We start from the raw sequence: 20,323 nt of genomic DNA, 5'->3' as shown, positions 1-20,323 counted from the left end.
TATTGTTCCCACTTTGTATAGGAGTAATCTGATGTCCAGAGGAATTGGGTTATACAGTTGGTAAGTGGTAGAGCCAGGATTTGCATATATCTGCTTCTTCCTCTTGTCTGATTCGGCAGCATTGGATATTCAGGTTTGTCCAGCATTGCAAGTATGTGCTGGGTGGTGGAGTTGTAAATGTTTAACAATCACCTGGGACGGGAGGGCGGCATGTATGTATATACTGGGCTTCCTTCATCATGTGTGACTTGTGAGGTCAGAATGCTCTGTCTTGAAATTCTTAATGATTTTTGAACAAGAGTTCCTGCATTTTTATTTTGCACTGGGCACCAAAATCACGTAGTCAGTCCTGTGTCCATATATGTTATATGTGTATTATAACGTTCACTAATACGAAGAATGTGTAGCACAAAACTTACAAATAATAATAAAATACACGATACTTTTTATTATAAATTCCATATAGCCAGTTGATTCTAACAGTATGCTTTCTTTGATATTGTGTAGCCTCTGTGTGGTTGCATTGACCAATGAGTGTAGTTCCAACATGGCTGTTGGTTGATATTATCATTTTTTTAAAAAAAAAAAATATGGGCTTCCCTGGTGGCACAGTGGTTAAGAATCCACCTGCCAATGCAAGGGACACGGGTTCAAGCCCTGGTCCAGGAGGATCCCACATGCTGCGGAGCAACTAAGCCCGGGCGCCACAACTACTGAGCCCGCGTGCCAAAACTACTGAGCCTGCGCTCTAGAGCCCGTGCTCCAGAACAAGAGAAGCCACTGCAATGAGAAGCCTGCACACCGCAATGAAGAGTGGCCCCCGCTTGCTGCAACTAGAGAGAGCCCACAGCAATGAAGACCCAATGCAGCCAAAAATAAATAAATAAAATAAAATAATATATATATATATTTTAAAATATTTATTTAGGCTGTGCTGGGTCTTAGTTGCGGCTTGTGGGATCCTCGTTGTGGCATGCGGGATCTTTAGTTACGGCATGAGAACGCTTAGTTGCAGCATGCATGAAGGACCTAGTTCCCTGAACAGGGGTCAAACCCGGGTCCCCTGCATTGGGAACGCGGAGTCTTACTCACTGGACCACCAGGGAAGTCCCAGTATTATCTTTTACGTTAAGGAGTAGGTGGAAAGTGAAACAATCGAGATATATTGAACTTTGCTAGTTCGTCAATGACATGAATGGCTTCTTTGCTGAATTGGATAATATTCTAATACTGGAAGTATATTTCCTCAAATTTTTGCTGCTACTCAAAACGAAACAGCTACAGAGTTGACACACTTAGAATTTAATCTGGGCCTTCCCTGGTGGCGCAGTGGTTGAGAGTCCGCCTGCCGATGCAGGGGACGCGGGTTCGTGCCCCGGTCCGGGAAGATCCCACATGCCGCGGAGCGGCTGGGCCCGTGAGCCATGGCCGCTGAGCCTGCGCATCCAGAGCCTGTGCTCCGCAACGGGAGACGCCACAGCAGTGAGAGGCCCGCGTAACGCAAAGAAAAAAAAAAATTTAATCTGCATTATTAACTTTTCTCTGTCACTTTCTTAATTCCAGATGATGTACAAAACAATTATGAAGCATTTGCTGATTTGTGTGGTATGAATACTCCCATCATGGCAGATTTCAAACCACCAGCGGATATCACTGAATGAACAGGTAGGAAGAGATAAGCAGCAGCACATCATTATGTAGTATTTCCACAATGCAGATAAAATAGACATAAATAACCTGAAGAGCATAAATGGTAAAGTGTAGTGAAATAATTAGGAAGTAATGAGTTTTGAGTATTTGTTACCTTGGCTTTTAATATAATGGATCTACTCGTAGGTTTGTATAATTGAATTTTTTTTTTTTTTTTTTTTCCAGTACGCGGGCCTCTCACGGTTGTGGCCTCTCCCGTTGCGGAGCACAGGCTCCGGACGTGCAGGCTCAGCGGCCACGGCTCACGGGCCCAGCCGCTCCGCGGCATGTGGGATCCTCCCGGACCGGGGCACGAACCCATGCCCCCTGCATCGGCAGGCGGACTCTCAACCACTGCGCCACCAGGGGAAGCCCTAATTTAATTTTTAATAATGGCTTTGCTTAATGACTGCTCACAAAATTCCTAAAAATTTAACAATTGGCTCTCTCCAGCCAGAACAAGCTACAGATATGGACCATAAGCTCCCAGAAGGCAGGAAGTGGAGATACAAAGCTGGCCAACTGGTGGGTGGGGAGGAGGGCAGTTCTGTGCACGAATAAGTAAATAAATTAGAAGAAAGATAAAAAGGCAGTCAGGGCAGTATATGGAATATGCATAATAAAAAGTGGGAATTATTGCTGTTGTGATTATTAGCAGAGCTAATAATTGCTTTTTTTTAATTTTAGTTTAGTTTTTTTAAATTGAGCTATAGTTGATTTACAATATTGTGTTAGTTTCAGCTGTACAGCAAAGTGATTCAGATACATATGTATATATTCTTTTTCAGATTCTTTTCCATTATAGGTTATCACAAGATATTGAATATAGTTCCCTGTGCTGTACAGTAAATCCTTATTTATCTATTTTATATATAGTAGTGTGTATCTTTTAATCCCATACTCCTAATTTACCCCTCCCCCCCTTTCTCCTTGGTAACCATAAGTTTGTTTTCTGTTTCTGTGAGTCTGTTTCTGTTTTATAAAAAAGTTCATTTGTATTATTTTTAAGATTCCCCATATGTGATATCATATAATATTTGTCTTTCTCTGTCTGACTTCACTTCGTATGATACTCTCTAGGTCCATTCATGTTGCTGCAAATGGCAATATTTCATTCTTTTTAGGGCTGAGTAATATTCCATTTTTCATATATCTTTATCCATTCATCAGTTGATGGACCTTTAGGTTGCTTCAATGTCTTGGCTAAGCTAATAATTTCCTAGACATCGTCATTTCCCATTTCAGAGCTTCGGTTTTCTCATTTGGAAAGGAAGTTTAATTACACCTTTCTTATCACCCTCAATGTGCTCCCTGATTTTTATCTGTTTTATTCACTGCTGCGTGCAATAGTAGGTGTTCAGGAAATGTTGCACACAGTAGGCGCTCAATAAATGCATGTTGAATGAAAAAAAATGAATGAGTCCTATTTCCGTGAGAGAAAGCTCTTGGTAAGTCGTAAAGCGACACGCACTCGTGGCCCTTCTTGAGATACTAAGTGAGGCTGTTTCCAGCAAGTGCGGGAGCAACTGCCACTCGCGGACCGTCGGGGTGAGGAAGGGCTGGACCGCTGGGTCGCTGCACTGTCCCGGCCCCGCCCCCGCCCCAAGCCCCGGCCCCGCCCTCAGCCTGGTCCCGCCCTCAACCCCGCCCCGGCCCAGGCCCGCGCAGCCGGTCCCTGTTTCCCGGCGGGCCTACAGTGGCGGGTGCCCAAGATGGTCGCTCCCGCAGCTGCGTAGAGGCGGCAGCGGTTCAGTCTCGGGCTGTAGGGCGAGGCGGGCGTCTGGAAGCGGTCCTCGCCCAGGTGACAGGAGGTCGGGGAGGTGCCGCCGGGCCTCGTGGGGTGCCAGGCCCACTCGCTGCAGTCCCCGGGCCCCGCCGCCTCCCTATCCCTGCCCCCGGGTGGAACCGAAGAAGGTCAGGTCCGCCGCCCCGCCTGTCCTCGCCTCAGGGCGGACGCTGTGTGTGGGTGGCTCACTGTTTAACATTGACTTCACCCAAGTGCATTCTCCATGGCGGCCTCGCAGGTCCCGGGGGAGAAGGTTAACATCCAGGCAGGAGAGACGGCCAAGGTCGGGGACAGGGACCTGCTGGGGAACGGCTGTTCGGAGCAGGACAGACCGCCGCAGCGCTCGTGGAGGCAGAAGTGCGCCTCCTATGTTCTGGCCCTGCGGCCCTGGAGCTTCAGTGCCTCACTCACCCCGGTGGCCCTGGGCAGTGCCCTGGCCTACAGATCCCAGGGCGTCCTGGATCCCAGGCTACTCGTGGGTTGTGCCGTAGCTGTCCTCGCTGTGCACGGGGCTGGCAACTTGGTCAACACTTACTACGACTTTTCCAAGGGCATTGACCACAAAAAGAGTGATGACAGGACCCTGGTGGACCGAATCTTGGAGCCCCAGGATGTCGTCCGGTTTGGAGTCTTCCTCTACACGTTGGGCTGTGTCTGTGCTGCTTGCCTGTACTACCTGTCCCCTCTGAAACTGGAGCACTTAGCTCTCATCTACTTCGGAGGCCTGTCTGGCTCCTTTCTCTACACAGGAGGTAAGAGTTGGCCTGTTTGCTGTGCAGCAGGTCTTAGTTGCAGGTATTGGAAACTGCGGTTTGCATAGGAATTATAGGGTTAGTGGAGAGATGTCAAAGGTTATTTTCTTTCTTCTTTGGCCGCAGCGTGTGGCCTGCGGAACTCCCCCCACTCGGGATCCAACCGGTGCCCCCTGGGAGTGGAAGCTGGAGTCTTAACCACTAGACCACCAGGGAAGTCCTCAAAGGTTATTTTCTGAATTAGGCCACTTTATGTGAAATCTATAATGTTTGGGTCGTGTGGATTTGGGGGATAGCATTCCTGGTTTGGCTTATGGTTGTTAGGAATAACTTATATATGGAAATTTTTTGTGTCTAGTTTCCACTGGTTGGTCATACCTTATAATGCCACAGTTTCAAATTTTAGTGTAATTAAATTTGAAAAGCTCAAATTATACACCTGATTATTTTCAGCTAGTTTGCTAGGTGATCCCTTGCAGCAGGCTGATTAAGGTGGTGATGGGCTGGTGGTTAAGCCCTATTTATTGAGCACCTATTATGTGCCAGGCTCTGTTCTATGTGAACACAGCAGTCAAGTCCCTGCCCTTGTGGAAGTGATTTTATATATCATGAGGAGAGACAGAAAATAAAAATAGTAAATTATGGGTAGGATGACCAACATCCTGGTTTGCTCAGCAGTGAGTGTTCCTAAGATGTGGGGCTTTGGAAACCAGGAGAGTTCCTGGTAAGCCAGGATGAATTTGTACCTTGGTTACAGTACCTGAAAAGAACATAAGTGCTATAGGGAAAAGAAGGAGAGCAAGGAAGGAGGACACAGCTGTCTGCTTTAACTAGTTTGATCAGGGTAGGCCTCGTAAAGAAGGTAACATGTGAACAAAGATTGTAAGAGGTGACAGGTGAGGGAGTTGCCTGAGCAGATATCTGGAGGAAGAGTATCTTGGAACAGCAGTTGCCAAAGGTAGGCGTGTCCCTGAAGAGTTGGAGGAATAGCATGGAGTCCAGGGTGTGAATGAGGGAGAGAGTAAAAGGAGGGAAAGTAAGAGAAGTTCGTTGGGGGGTGGGCAGGGTGGCACAAAAATGCTGTAAGCCTTAATGTTTTAAAAGAATCACTCTGGCTAAGGTACTGAGAATGGATAAAGAGGGGTAAGGGTAGCAGCAGGAGCACCTAGAAGGAGGCTGTTGAGTAAACCAGGCAAGAGATGTCTGGTGGCTTGAATCAGGGTGGGAGTAGTGGAGAGGGACGTAGTCAGATTCTGAATTTATTTTGAAGGTAAACAGGGTTTGCTGATAGTTGGGATGTGAGGCAGGAGAGAAACAGAGAAATTAAACATAACTCTAAGGTTTTGTCCTGAGTAACTGGAATAGTGGTGTTGATGCCTAGTGAGAGAGAGAAGGTTGAAGATAGGCCTGTGGAGAGAAAGTTGAGAAATTGACTTTGGACATCTTAATGTATTAGATCTCCAAGGGGGTGTCAAATTGATAGTTGGGTATGAGTCTGATTTCGGAGAAGAGGTCTGAGCTGGAGATAGAGACATTTGGGAGTCTTGCACGTAGATAAAGTTGTACGACTGGGGGGAGATCCCGGAGCGGGGCAGTGTTGATAGACCTGAGGGTGAGCCCCGGGGCACTCCAACATTAAGAGGTGGGGAGAGTAGAAGGAAGGCAAAGGGAACTGCAGTGGAGCATCTGGAGGAGAAAGAAGAAAAGCAAGAGACTATGGTATCCTGGCAGCCAATTGTAAAAAGTTCACTGAGGGAAATCAGCAGGGTGCTGAAATAGAATGAATGTATCAGGTAGTGGTGGATGGAATAGGTCCTCTCTGTGAAGGTGACGCTTAAACTAAGACTTGACAGATAAGGAGCCAGCCATGGGCAGAATCGGGGTCTGATTTGGGCCCTTCAGGGATGAAGGAACAGCAAATGCAAATGTCCTGGAGTAGGGTAAGACTTGGCATCATTTAGGATCTGCTGAAAGGCCAGCATGATCAAGAGGAAGACCGAGATGCAGCTGTCGGGGCAGGCAGGGGCTAGATCGCGCTGTCTCATAGGGCCTCGGTCTCCGCCGGTTCCGCCTCACTCCCAACCTCCAAGCCTAGTCCTTGGACCTCTCTTCTTTAGCTCCATTTACTCCCTTAGGGATTTTAGCCCATCTCGTGTCTTCTATTGCCATCTATTAAGCTGGTGACAAATTTCTGCCTCCAGACCAGATCTTTCCACTAAACCCCAAACTCAAATCCAACTTCTTACTCAGTAACTTCTCTGAGAGGTTACAGGCATCTCAAGCTTGACACGTCTGAAACCAAATTCCTCATCTGCTCACATAGAAATCTGCTCTACGCTCAGCTTTCCCCATATCACTCGATGGCAACTCCATCCTTCTCGTTCTTCAGGCTGAAGGTCATGGGCATCATCCTTGACTCTTCTTTCTCACATCTTGCATCCAGACCATCAGCAAGTCCCGTTGACTCCACTTCTTTTTTTTTTTTTTTAAGATTTTTTTTTGAATTTTATTTTTTTATACAGCAGGTTCTTATCAGTTATCCATTTAATACATATTAGTGTATACATGTCAATCCCAATCTCCCAATTCATCACATGCCCCCCCCCACCCCCCAGCCGCTTTCTCCCCTTGGTGTACATATGTTTGTTCTGTACTTCTGTGTCTCAGTTTCTGCCCTGCAAACCGGTTCATCTGTACCATTTTCCTAGGTTCCACATATATGCATTAATATATAATATTTGTTCTTCTGTACCATTTTCCTAGGTTCCACATATATGCATTAATATATAATATTTGTTCTTCTGTACCATTTTCCTAGGTTCCACATATATGCATTAATATATATTTGTTCTTCTGTACCATTTTCCTAGGTTCCACATATATGCATTAATATACAATATTTGTTCTTCTTTTTCTGACTTACTTCACTGTGTATGACAGTCTCTAGATCTATCCATGTCTCTACAAATGATCCAATTTCATTCCTTTTTATCACTGAGTAATATTCCATTGTATATATGTACCACATCTTCTTCAACCATTTGTCTGTCAATGGGCATTTAGGTTGCTTCCATGTCCTGGCTACTGTAAATAGTGCTGCAATGACAATTAGGGTGCATGTGTCTTTTTGAATTATGGTTTCCTCTGGGTATATGCCCAATAGTAGGATTGCTGGGTCATATGGTAATTCTAATTTTAGTTTTTTTTTTTTATTTTTTAACAACTTTATTGAGGTATAATTGCTTTACAATGGTGTGTTAGTTTCTGCTTTATAACAAAGTGAATCAGTTATACATATACATATATTCCCATATGTCTTCCCTCTTGCGTCTCCCTCCCTCCCACCCTCCCTATCCCACCCCTCCAGGCTGTCACAAAGCACCGAGCCAATATCCCTGTGCCATGCGGCTGCTTCCCACTAGCTATCTACCTTACTACGTTTGTTAGTGTGTATATGTCCATGACTCTCTCTTGCCCTGTCACAGCTCACCCTTCCCCCTCCCCATAACCTCAAGTCCGTTCTCCAGTAGGTCTGCATCTTTATTCCTGTCTTACTCCTAGGTTCTTCATGACATTTTTTTTTCTTAAATTCCATATATATGTGTTAGCATACGGTATTTGTCTTTTTCCTTCTGACTTACTTCACTCTGTATGACAGACTCTAGGTCTATCCACCTCATTACAGATAACTCAATTTCGTTTCTTTTTATGGCTGAGTAATATTCCATTGTATATATGTGCCACATCTTCTTTATCCATTCATCCGATGATGGGCACTTAGGTTGTTTCCATCTCCGGGCTATTGTAAATAGAGCTGCAATGAACATTTTGGTACATGACTCTTTTTGAATTTTGGTTTTCTCAGGGTATATGCCCAGTAGGGGGATTGCTGGGTCATATGGTAATTCTATTTGTAGTTTTTTAAGGAACCTCCATACTGTTCTCCATAGTGGCTGAACCAATTCACATTCCCACCAGCAGTGCAAGAGTGTTCCCTTTTCTCCACATGCTCTCCAACATTTATTGTTTCTAGATTTTTTGATGATGGCCATTCTGACTGGTGTGAGATGATATCTCATTGTAGTTTTGATTTGCATTTCTCTAATGATTAATGATGTTGAACATTCTTTCATGTGTTTGTTGGCAGTCTGTATATCTTCTTTGGAGAAATGTCTATTTAGGTCTTCTGCCCATTTTTGGATTGGGTTTGTTTTTTTGTTATTGAGCTGCATGAGCTGCTTGTAAATTTTGGAGATTAATCCTTTGTCGGTTGCTTCATTTGCAAATATTGTCTCCCATTCTGAGGGTTGTCTTTTGGTCTTGTTTATGGTTTCCTTTGCTGTGCAAAAGCTTTGAAGTTTCATTAGGTCCCATTTGTTTATTTTTGTTTTTATTTCCATTACTCTAGGAGGTGGGTCAGAAAGGATCTTTCTGTGATTTATGTCATAGAGTGTTCTGCCTATGTTTTCCTCAAAGAGTTTGATAGTTTCTGGCCTTACATTTAGGTCTTTAATCCATTTTGAGCTTATTTTTGTGTATGGTGTTAGGGAGTGATCTAATCTCATACTTTTACATGTACCTGTCCAGTTTTCCCAGCACCACTTATTGAAGAGGCTGTCCTTTCTCCACTGTACATTCCTGCCACCTTTATCAAAGATAAGGTGTCCATATGTGCGTGGGTTTATCTCTGGCCTTTCTATCCTGTTCCATTGACCTATCTTTCTGTTTTTGTGCCAGTACCATACTGTCTTGATTACTGTAGCTTTGTAGTATAGTCTGAAGTCAGGAAGCCTGATTCCTCCAGCTCCTTTTTTCGTTCTCAAGATTGCTTTGGCTATTCGGGGTCTTTTGTATTTCCATACAAATTGTGAAATTTTTTGTTCTAGTTCTGTGAAAAATGCCAGTGGTAGTTTGATAGGGATTGCATTGAATCTATAGATTGCTTTGGGTAGTAGAGTCATTTTCACAATGTTGATTCTTCCAATCCAAGAACATGGTATATCTCTCCATCTATTTGTATCATCTTTAATTTCTTTCATCAGTGTCTTATAATTTTCTGCATACAGGTCTTTTGTCTCCTTAGGTAGGTTTATTCCTAGATATTTTATTCTTTTTGTTGCAATGGTAAATGAGAGTGTTTTCTTGATTTCACTTTCAGATTTTTCATCATTAGTATATAGGAATGCCAGAGATTTCTGTGCATTAATTTTGTATCCTGCTACTTTACCAAATTCATTGATTAGCTCTAGTAGTTTTCTGGTAGCATCTTTAGGATTCTCTATGTGTAGTATCATGTCATCTGCAAACAGTGACAGCTTTACTCTAATTTTAGTTTTTTAAGGAACCTCCATACTGCTCCATAGTGGCTGTATCAGTTTACATTCCCACCAACAGTGCCAGAGGGTTCCCTTTCTCCACACCCTCTCCAGCATTTGTTGTTTGTAGATTTTCTGATGATGCCCATTCTAACTGGTGTGAGGTCATCCCTCATTGTGTTTTGATTTGCATTTCTCTAATAATCAGTGATGTTGAGCAGCTTTTCATGTGCTTGTTGGCCATCTGTATGGAGAGATGTCTATTTAGGGCTTCTGCCCATTTTTGGATTAGGTTGTTTGATTTTTTAATATTGAGTTGAATGAGCTGTTTATATATTTTGGAGATTAATCCTTTGTCCGTTGACTCGTTTGCAAAAATTTTCTCCCATTCTGAGGGTTGTCTTTTCGTCTTGTTTGTAGTTTCCTTTGCTGTGCAAATGCTTTTAAGTTTCATTAGGTCCCATTTGTTTATTTTTGTTTTTATTTCCATTGCTCTAGGAGGTGGATCAAAAAAGATCTTGCTGTGATTTATGTCAAAGAGGGTTCTTCCTATGTTTCCCTCTAAGAGTTTTATAGTGTCCGGTCTTACATTTAGGTCTCTAATCCATTTTGAGTTTATTTTTGTGTATGGTGTTAGGGAGTGTTCCAATTTCATTCATTTACATGTAGCTGTCCAGTTTTCCCAGCACCAATTATTGAAGAGACTGTGTTTTCTCCATTGTATATCCTTGCCTCCTTTGTCATAAATTAGTTAACCACAGGTGTGTGGGTTTATCTCTGGGCTTTCTATCCTGTTCCATTGATCTGTGTTTCTGTTTTTGTGCCAGTACCATATTGTCTTGATTACTGTAGCTTTGTAGTATAGTCTGAAGTCAGGGAGTCTGATTCCTCCAGCTCCGTTTTTTCCCCTCAAGACCGCTTTGGTTATTCGCGGTCTTTTGTGTCTCCATACAAATTTTGAGATTTTTTGTTCCAGTTCTGTAAAAAATGCCATTGGTAATTTGATAGGGATTGCATTGAATCTGTAGATTGCTTTGAGTAGTATAGTCATTTTCACAATATTGATTCTTCCAATCCAAGAACATGGTATATCTCTCCATCTGTTGGTATCATCTTTAATTTCTTTCATCAGTGTCTTATAGTTTTTTGCATACAGGTCTTTTGTCTCCCTAGGTAGGTTTATTCCTAGGTATTTTATTCTTTTTGTTGCAGTGGTAAATGGGAGTGTTTCCTTAATTTCTCTTTCAGATTTTTCATCATTAGTGTGTAGGAACGCAAGAGATTTCTGTGCATTAATTTTGTATCCTGCAACTTTACCAAATTCATTCATTAGCTCTAGTAGTTTTCTGGTGGCATCTTTAGGGTTCTTTACGTGTAGTATCATGTCATCTGCAAACAGTGACAGTTTTACTTCTTCTTTTCCAATTTGTATTCTTTTTATTTCTTTTTCTTCTCTGATTGCCGTGGCTAGGACTTCCAACACTATGTTGAATAATAGTGGTAGAGTGGACATCCTTGTCTTGTTCCTGATCTTAGAGGAAATGCTTTCAGTTTTTCACCATTGACAATAATGTTTGCTGTGTGTTTGTCATATATGGCCTTTATTATGTTGAGGTAGGTCCCCTCTTTGCCCACTTTCTGGAGAATTTTTATCATAAATGGGTGTTGAATTTTGTCAAAAGCTTTTTCTGCATCTATTGAGATGATCATATGGTTTTTCTTCTTCAGTTTGTTAATATGGTGTCTCACATTGATTAATTTGCATATATTGAAGAATCCTTGCATCCCTGGGATAACTCCCACTTCATCATGGCATATGATCCTTTTAATGTGTTGTTGGATTCTGTTTGCTAGTATTTTGAGGATTTTTGCATCTATATTCATGAGTGATATTGGTCTGTAATTTTCTTTTTTTGTAGTATCTTTGTCTGGTTTTGGTATCAGGGTGATGGTGGCCTCATAGAATGAGTTTGGGAGTGTTCCTTCCTCTGCAGTTTTTTAGAAGAGTTTGAGAAGGATGCATGTTAGCTCTTCTCTAAATGTTTGATAGAATTCACCTGTGAAGCCATCTGGTCCTGGACTTTTGTTTGTTGGAAGATTTTTAATCACAGTTTCAATTTCATTACTTGTGATTGGTCTGTTCATATTTTCTATTTCTTCCTGGTTCAGTCTTGGAAGGTTATACCTTTCTAAGAATTTCTCCATTTCTTCCAGGTTGTCCGTTTTATTGGCATAGAGTTGCTTAGTCTCTCTACTAAGAGAGTGGTAGTTTCTTAGGATGCTTTGTATTTCTGTGGTGTCTGTTGTAACTTCTCCTTTTTCATTTCTAGTTTTATTGATTTGAGTCCTCTTCCTCTTTTTCTTGATGAGTCTCGCTAATGGTTTATCCATTTTGTTTATCTTCTCAAAGAACCAGCTCTTAGTTTTATTGATCTTTGCAATTGTTTTCTTTGTTTCTATTTCATTTATTTCTGCTCTGATCTTTATGATTTCTTTCCTTCTACTAACTTTGGGTTTTGTTTGTTCTTCTTTCTCTAGTTCCTTTAGGTGTGAGATTAGATTGTTTATTTGAGATGTTTGTTGTTTCTTGAGGTAGGATTGTATTGCTCTAAACTTCCCTCTTAGAACTGCTTTTGCTGCATCCCATAGGTTTTGGATCATCCTGTTTTCATTGCCATTTGTGTCTAGGTATTTTTTGATTTCCTCTTTGAATTCTTCAGGAATCTCTTGGTTATTTAGTAACGTATTGTTTAGCCTCCAGGTGTTTGTGTTTTTTACGTTTTTTTCCCTGTAATTGATTTCTAATCTCATAGCGTTGTGGTCAGAAAAGATGCTTGATATGATTTCACTTTTCTTAAATTTACTGAGACTTGATCTGTGACCCAAGATGTGATCTATCCTGGAGAATGTTCCATGCGCCCTTGAGAAGAAAGTGTATTCTGCTGTTTTTGGATGGAATGTCCTATAAATATCAATTAAATCTATCTGGTCTATTGTGTCATTGAAAGCTTGTGTTTCCTTATTAATTTTCTGTTTGGATGATCTGTCCATTGGTGTAAGTGAAGTGTTAAAAGTCCCCCACTATTATTGTGTTACTGTCGATTTCCTCTTTTATAGCTGTTTGCAGTTGCCTTAAGTATTGAGGTGCTCCTATGTTGGGTGCATATATATTTATAATTGTTACATCTTCTTCTTGGATTGATCCCTTGATCATTATGTAGTGTCCTTCCTTGTCTCTTGTAACATTCTTTATTTTAAACTCTATTTTATCTGATATGGGTATTGCTACTCTAGCTTTCTTTTGATTTCCATTTGCATGGAATATCTTTTTCCATCCCTCAGTCTGTATGTGTCCCTAGGTCTGAAGTGGTTCTCCTGTAGACAGCATATATATGGGTCTTGTTTTTGTATCCATTCAGTGAGCCTGTGTCTTTTGGTTGGAGCATTTAATCCATTCACGTTTAAGGTAATTATCGATATGTATGTTCCTATTACCATTTTCTTAATTGTTTTGGGTTTGTTTTTGTAGGACCTTTTCTTCTCTTGTGTTTCCCACTTAGAGAAGTTCCTGTAGCATTTGTTGTAGAGCTGGTTTGGTGGTGCTGAATTCTTTTAGCTTTTGCTTGTCTGTAAAGCTTTTGATTTCTCCATCGAATCTGAATGAGATCCTTGCCGGGTAGGGTAATCTTGGTTGTAGGTTCTTCCCTTTCATCACTGTAAATATGTCATGCCACTCCCTTCTAGCTTGTAGAGTTTCTGAGAAATCAGCTGTTAACCTTATGGGAGTTCCCTTGTATGTTATTTGTCATTTTTCCCTTGCTGCTTTCAATAATTTTTCTTTGTCTTTAATTTTTGCCAATTTGATTACTATGTGTCTCGGCGTGTTTCTCCTTGTGTTTATCCTGTATGGGACTCTCTGTGCTTCCTGGACTTGGGTGGCTATTTCCTTTCCCATGTTAGGGAAGTTTTCGACTATAATCTCTTCAAATATTTTCTCAGGTCTTTCTGTCTCTCTTCTCCTTCTGGAACCCCTATAATGTGAATGTTGTTGCGTTTAATGTCCCAGAGGTCTCTTAGGCTGTCTTCATTTCTTTTCATTCTTTTTTCTGTATTCTGTTCTGCAGCAGTAAGTTCCATCATTCTGTCTTCCAGGTCCCTTATCCGTTCTTCTGCCTCAGTTATTCTGCTATTGATTCCTTCTAGTGTATTTTTAATTGCAGTTATTGTATTGTTCATCTCTGTTTGTTTGTTCTTTAATTCTTCTAGGTCTTTGTTAAATATTTCTTGCACCTTCTCGATCTTTGCCTCCATTCTTTTTCCGAGGTCCTGGATCATCTTGACTATCATTATTCTGAATTCTTTTTCTGGAAGGTTGCCTATCTCCACTTCGTTTAGTTGTTTTTCTGGGGTTTTATCTTGTTCCTTCATCTGGTACATAGCCCTCTGCCTTTTCATCTTGTCTATCTTTCTGTGAATGTGGTTTTCGTTCCACAGGCTGCAGGATTGTAGCGATTCCGCTTCTAACATGCACTTGGGACTGGACCACTTCTCGTCACTTCCCACCACTACCCCTGTCATCTCCCTCAATTATTGCGGCTGATTCTTTACCCGTCTCTGTGCATGCACCCTTGTCCCTTTCCCAGAGCTCCCAGATCAGCAGCCAGAGTAATCCTGCAGCTGTGTCAGTCGCCTGCTCAAAACTCTCCAGTGGCTCCCACCTCATTAGAGTAAAGGCCAGGGTCTTTACAGTGACCCCCAGGGCCTGACATTATCTGCTCCACCTGCAATTCCCCACAACTCTCTGACCTGCTCTCCTCTTCACCATGCTCCAGCCACACTGCCCTGCTAGCTGTTTCTGGAACACGCCAGGCATGCTCCTGCCTCAGGTCCTTTGAGATGCTGTTTCCTCTGTTTAGAACGCTCTTCCCCCATCTGTGTGTATGATTTGCTTTCTAACTGCCACCCATTTGCTCTAATGTCAGCTTCTACCCTATTTAAAATTACAAAACAATAACAATTTTTTTCTGCAGCAGCTGAAAAAAATAAAATAAAATCACACACACACGCTGTGTCTCCCCTACAGTGCCTTCCCTATTGCTCTCCTCTGCTTTTTCTTCATAGCACATATTACATTCTAACCACATAAAGTACTTACTTTGTTAATTTTCTTCCCCTTTAGACTGTAAACTCCCTGGGGGTAGGGATTTTAGTCTCTTTGTTCTCTCCATCATGCCCAGAACAGTGCCTGGCAAGTAGTCAGTACTTAATATTTATTGAATGAACAAATGGGGAGACACTGAAATGTGTTGAGCAGGGTAATGACATAATCTGATTTATGTTTTTTTTTAACGTTGACTTTTATCGATATATAGTTGACGTATGGTGAAATGCATGGATCTTAAGCGTTATAGTTTGATGAATTTGACAATTACATACAGCTGTATAACCCATACCCCTACCGTAATACAGAACATTTCTGTCACCCCCAAAAGCTTCCTTGTGCTTTTTCCCTGTCAACCCCACTCTTCCCACCCCATCTAGAGGCCACCGCTGTTGCGTGGTCTAGAACATCATGTAAATGGAATCATTCAGTATGAATTCTTGTGCCTGTTTTTGAGTTTCGTTGTGTTGTCATGTGTATCAGCAGTTCCTTTGTATCACTGAGAGGTAGCCATTGTATGGACGTACCACAATTTGTTTATCCATTATCCTGTTCAGTGACTTTTGGATTATTTCCATATTTTGGCTATTACGACTGAACATTCATGTTCAAGTCTTCTGTGGATACTTGCTTTCATTTTTCTTGGGTAAATGCCTAGGAATCGCATTACTGGGTCATAGGGTAGATGATGCTTAACTTTATGAGAAGCTGCCAAAGTGTTTTCTGAAGTGGTTCTACTGCTTTTACCTCCCCACCAGCGAGGCGTGAGAGTTCCATTTACTCCACATCCTTTTGATGCCAACATTTTGATTTATGTGTTAAGAAATTCATTCTGGCCGCTGTGTGGAGAACTGGCCCAGTGTTTCACTGTGCTGGCTCATGTGGAAAACGGTGTTGGGAGGAGGGGAGTGCCTAAAAGGAAACTCCCAGGTGGGCCACATCTCTGAATCAGGTGGAGCACATGAGCCTTGGGTCGGACGCTCAGGAAACAGGGCTTTCTGCTCAAGGGCTTTGTCATTTTCTGGTGTCAGATAACCTCAAGAAGCTTTGCTTACGTTGTTTTTTGCCAGGCGATCTAAGGTGGTGTTCTTGGGTACTCTTGCCAGAGGTCAAGAGCCCCGAAGTCTGCTTGGAGATCTGAGAAAAAATGCAGAAGAGCAGACAGCTGGTGGAGAAATTTGCTAGATTGGTGCTGGGAGCATTCCTGCCTGGCATCTTCCTTGGGCCGGGGTAGTTGCCTAAACGTGTGAGATACCGCACAAGACATCGATTTCCTAATTTAGAATTGGAGCCGAGGTGCTGCGTCAGAGACCTTCCTCCTGGAGGGCATGTCCTCAGACAACCAAATTATTTATCAAAACACTGCCTGGGGGGTACAGAATTAGTTTGCTGTGTGTTGGGGGTACAGGGGCCATGCCTGTTATACCCTTTCCTGGAGATGCTTCCTTCCAGAGAATCAAGGGTGGTCATTTAGCACTAAAGGATCCCAGCCACTAGGTGTGGAGGTGAACTTGGGCTGCATCTTGTTCTTTGGCTACCATGCTTTTAGATCTTTTACAGATCATTGTCCCTTATCGTTTTAGGCTGTTTAAAATGCAACTGATGACCGAATAGTTTTTTTTTTTAATTTTCTGATCCCGAGGCCATGCCTTGGTAGCTTGATTAGATCAGAGGTTTCCCAAGCTTCCGTAGCAATATATGTGTGGATCACCTCTTTGAGTGGGTGTCTCTCACCCTTTCCGTGCTGCTTTGCCTGTTTCAATCCAAGTGGGACATTTTTCATGACCTTGGTTCCAAATTCCAGGTGCTTGTTACTGTAGCTCTGGGTTCAGCTCATCCTTTGTGTCAAGCACTGGGGAGCCAGCTGTTAACTGGCCAGACACAAGGCCCTGCCCTCATTGAAACCTACAGGTTAGTGGGAGAGACAGAGATTAAGAATTAGAAGTGTGGGAATTCCCTGGTGGTCCAGCGGTTAGGACTCTGAGCTTCCACTGCAGGGGGCACGGGTTCCATCCCTGGTCGGGGAACTAAGATCCCGCATGCCACACAGTGTGGTCAAAAAAAAAAAACAAACTAGAAGTGTGATGGAGTTTACGAAAGTGGAAGTCAGGGTGCTGTGGGGCACACTGCAAGGGGAACCAAATGTGGTCTAGGGCCGAGGAAGGCTGCCTCGAGGAATGGTCTTTAAAGTCTTGAAGGATGAGTAGAAGTTAGCCAGGCAAGGAGTCGGGGTCGGGGGAGTGTCTGAAGGCCCTGAGGAACTGAAAGAAGTATGTGTGGCGAGGGGAGGTGGGCTCAAAGTCAGGCAGGAGGGAGGCAGGGCAGGGCCAGAGGTGAGCTAGGTGGAAGATCTGGGGCTCTTTTATCCGGAGGACAACTTGTTGAGAAGCGTTTTCAGGTGTACGTTGGGGACGGGGCATGACTAGCTTAGTATTTTGAGAGGATCATTTTGGCCGCATCGTGGAGGTGTGATTAGGAATGGGGAGGGGAGGTGGTTATGAGAACAGAAGCTGAGGGATCAGTCGGGAGGGTGTTGCCGTATTCCAGGCATGAGATGACTTTGACGTGGATTTGGGGATGGAGCATTGGGGATGGAGAAACTGGGCCAGTTTGAAAGATGGGGATTAGACAGGATTTGAAGTAGATTAGCAGTATGGGAGGAAAAGTTAGGGATTATTTAGTGTTGTAACTCCATGGGCACCAGAGAGGGGAAGCAGTGTTGTAAGTTCCTTGTCTCAGCTGTTTTACTCATTATGTGGGTGAAAGTTGCTCTGTGTGGAGTTTGGGAACCCTGAACTTTCACTGAGATTAACGAGATTCTCAGAACCAGAAGATGCTTCCAGAGGTTGTGGCTGAAAAGTAAGAGGCTGGGGTGGATATTCCGTGAGGGGCTGATCTCAGGGCATTCCTGACAGAAGCAGTGTCTTGCAGGGGTTGGTGGAGGATGAAAGAAACGCAAGCCCTGGACCGTAAGACCTGTGAGATCCTTCACGGGCTCTCCCGTTGAACTGTCTGTGACTTGGAACCCCCTGCTCTTTTTTCTTTTTTTCAACTTTTTTCAATTTTTTATACAGTTTTTAAAGGTTACCTTCCACTTACATTTATTACAAAATACTGGATGTGTTCCCCGAGTTGTACAACACGTCCTTGAGCCCATCTTACACCCAGTAGTTTGTACCTCCCACTTCCCACCCCTGTTTTGCCCCTCTACCCTCTTCCCCACTGGTAGCCACTAGTTTGGGAGGCCCCCGCTCTTTGTGGCAGGGCTTTGTTGGGGGACAGCAGGAAGGAAAACTCGGGGATGACTCTGAGACTGAACTGGGTGCTAAACGATTAGTCTTCTCTGTCCCTCTGTGCCACTGGAGAAAAAAGTCAGATTTTGCTCTGGAGGGGAGGGGAGTGCAACCACTGCCCCGCTTCACAGCCTAAGAATATGCCCCGTGCAGCCACAGCAGCCTGCCTTTTGACTGCCGCGGTTTCCAGTCCCTGACCTCACAGCAGCTCTCTGTGTTTTCTGGCCTAGGAATTGGATTCAAGTACCTGGCTCTGGGAGACCTCATCATCCTCATCACCTTTGGCCCGCTGGCTGTGATGTTCGCCTACGCCGTCCAGGTGGGGTCCCTGGCGGTCTTCCCGCTGGTCTACGCCATCCCCCTCGCCCTTAGCACCGAGGCCATCCTCCATTCCAACAATACCAGGGACATGGAGTCCGACCGGGAGGCTGGCATCGTCACGCTCGCCATCCTCATTGGCCCCACTCTCTCCTACGTGCTCTACAACACGCTGCTCTTCCTGCCCTACCTGATCTTCAGCATCCTGGCTGTGCACTGCAGCATCAGCCTGGCGCTGCCCCTGCTCACCATTCCCATGGCCTTTTCCCTTGAGAGACAGTTCCGAAGCCAGACTTTCAACAAACTGCCCCAGAGAACTGCCAAACTCAACCTTCTGCTGGGCCTCTTCTACGTTTCCAGCATCATTCTGGCACCGGCAGGCAGTCTGCCCAAACTCTAAGGGGACCAGTAGCCGCACGCCACAACATGTCCCCCCTTTCTCAGAATGTGTTGAAGGCAGAGTGTCTGAGGAGGGAAGGTGATTTGGCAGTGAGGGGCTGAAGGATGGCTTGTGAACGCCCACCTTTTTTTATTATTACATTCTTAAAGAGAATGTTTTGTTTTTGTTATTTTATTCCGTTTTATGGGGACTCTTGAAACCACTCTGGTGTCAGAACGAGGTAAATTGGACGCATGGCCCTTGTTTTATTTATAATTTCCACTAGAGGGTGATGTCAGGTCACTTTTAGTGGGCTACGATGCCCTAAGACTTGGTGAAGGAACCGCGCAGACTGGCCTCCTGTCCTGAAAGAGCCATAGTAACTGGGCCGAGTGTCCTCTGCTGTTTTGGTCTGGTTTTACACTACCTTGAGAGAGAAAGTCCCTCATTAACAGCCTGACCAGGCTCTAGGCTTTTTGCCTAAATTGTGATTCAGACCCTTTTGTCCTCACTTCATTTATTGCCACAGTTGAGGAAAAGCATCAGATCACCCTGCAGCAGGACAGTGGAGCAGAGGGCTTGGAAGGAAAAAAAACAAAAACAAAAAAATAACACCTTGGAGGCAGCTGAGAAAATCACTCTGCTTTTGGATAGAAACTGGTAGGGCGGCTGGTTTCCCCTTGTAGAGCCCACTGGCATGACAGGAAGGACTCCCAGCCCTTTCAGTAACTCGCAGCGCTCCGAAGTTGTTAAGGCCCTGGCTGTCCTTGCCGACTACTGAAGGCCCACAAGGCCGCTTCTTCGCCTGCCCCCATCGTGCTTCCTCGCACTCCCCTATGCCCGCCCTCCATTTCTTTCAGGTCCCCATTTGTGTGTCTCCCATCCGTGGAGCCCTGCTGTTTGGACAGCAGCTTAGCAACTGAGTCAGGGATGGTTGCCCCTGTCCACAGAACCAGAGGAAGAGCAGACCAAGGACAGCAGCTGCTCCATGAGTGAATAAGCCAATGGTCAAACAGTCCTGACCCTGTTCAGCGAAAATGACAGGCTCATCAGTGAGGACACTGCATCCTCCTCCTTGAGGACAGATACACAATACTGACCCGGCTTTTCCCAAAGGCTTCAGTTGCCTTGTGCAGAGATAGTTTGTACCCAGGATGGGGGAATTCCAGCATTGATCAAAGCTGCCTCTTGTTTCAGTGTCTGTGAAGTATAACTTCTGGGCTAGAATTGCTTGGTTGCATTGGGTCCAAGACCAAAATAGATTGAGACCATCGTCATCATGCTTTTCTGTTGTGATTATAGCCATTCTGATAGGCATTTCAGGGTCTTGGCCTGCAGAAAATGACATCAGAACTAGCTCTTAATCCTTAAAATCAGGCCACTTATGATTTGGCTCCTTGAGTTAGAATTGGGCAGCTTACTTGGAAAAACATACTTGGAAATTGCAGAAGTTCCTGTAAAGTTACAGGTGGTTTGTCTGTAGAGTTTCAGAATCTCCAAATAGTGGTCAGAGCCCCGTAATGAGGAAAAGGAGGACAGCCCTCTCTCCTGGCTGTCTTCTCCCAGCACCATTTTTGTTTTATGCCAGGCTAGTGGCATTTTGGTGCTCACAGGAGTCCTGCCTTCAAAG

General features: G+C 43.9%; 1 protein-coding gene across 1 annotated transcript; it reads left to right on the top strand.

Moving 5' to 3' along the window:
* The first annotated feature begins 3,414 nt into the window (after positions 1–3,414).
* On the top strand, positions 3,415–18,890 carry UBIAD1 (UbiA prenyltransferase domain containing 1). Its single transcript, XM_082649679.1, has 2 exons — positions 3,415–4,227; positions 18,227–18,890. Exons 1-2 carry the CDS (start codon positions 3,699–3,701, stop codon positions 18,712–18,714), a joined length of 1,017 nt encoding a protein of 338 aa, XP_082505805.1. The 5' UTR covers positions 3,415–3,698; the 3' UTR covers positions 18,715–18,890.
* The last annotated feature ends 1,433 nt before the right edge of the window (positions 18,891–20,323 follow it).

Source organism: Grampus griseus (genome assembly GCF_964374135.1).
Source record: "Grampus griseus genome assembly, chromosome: 1".
Taxonomy (NCBI): domain Eukaryota; kingdom Metazoa; phylum Chordata; class Mammalia; order Artiodactyla; family Delphinidae; genus Grampus; species Grampus griseus.
This window is presented reverse-complemented; position numbering and strand designations above follow the sequence as displayed.

Excerpts from the sequence above, each read along its gene's own strand:
- UBIAD1 (XM_082649679.1), top strand. The coding sequence starts at position 3,699 with ATGGCGGCCTCGCAGGTCCCGGGGGAGAAGGTTAACATCCAGGCAGGA. Across the intron at positions 4,228-18,226 it reads CTCCTTTCTCTACACAGGAG|GAATTGGATTCAAGTACCTG; the intron begins GTAAGAGTTGGC and ends TTTCTGGCCTAG.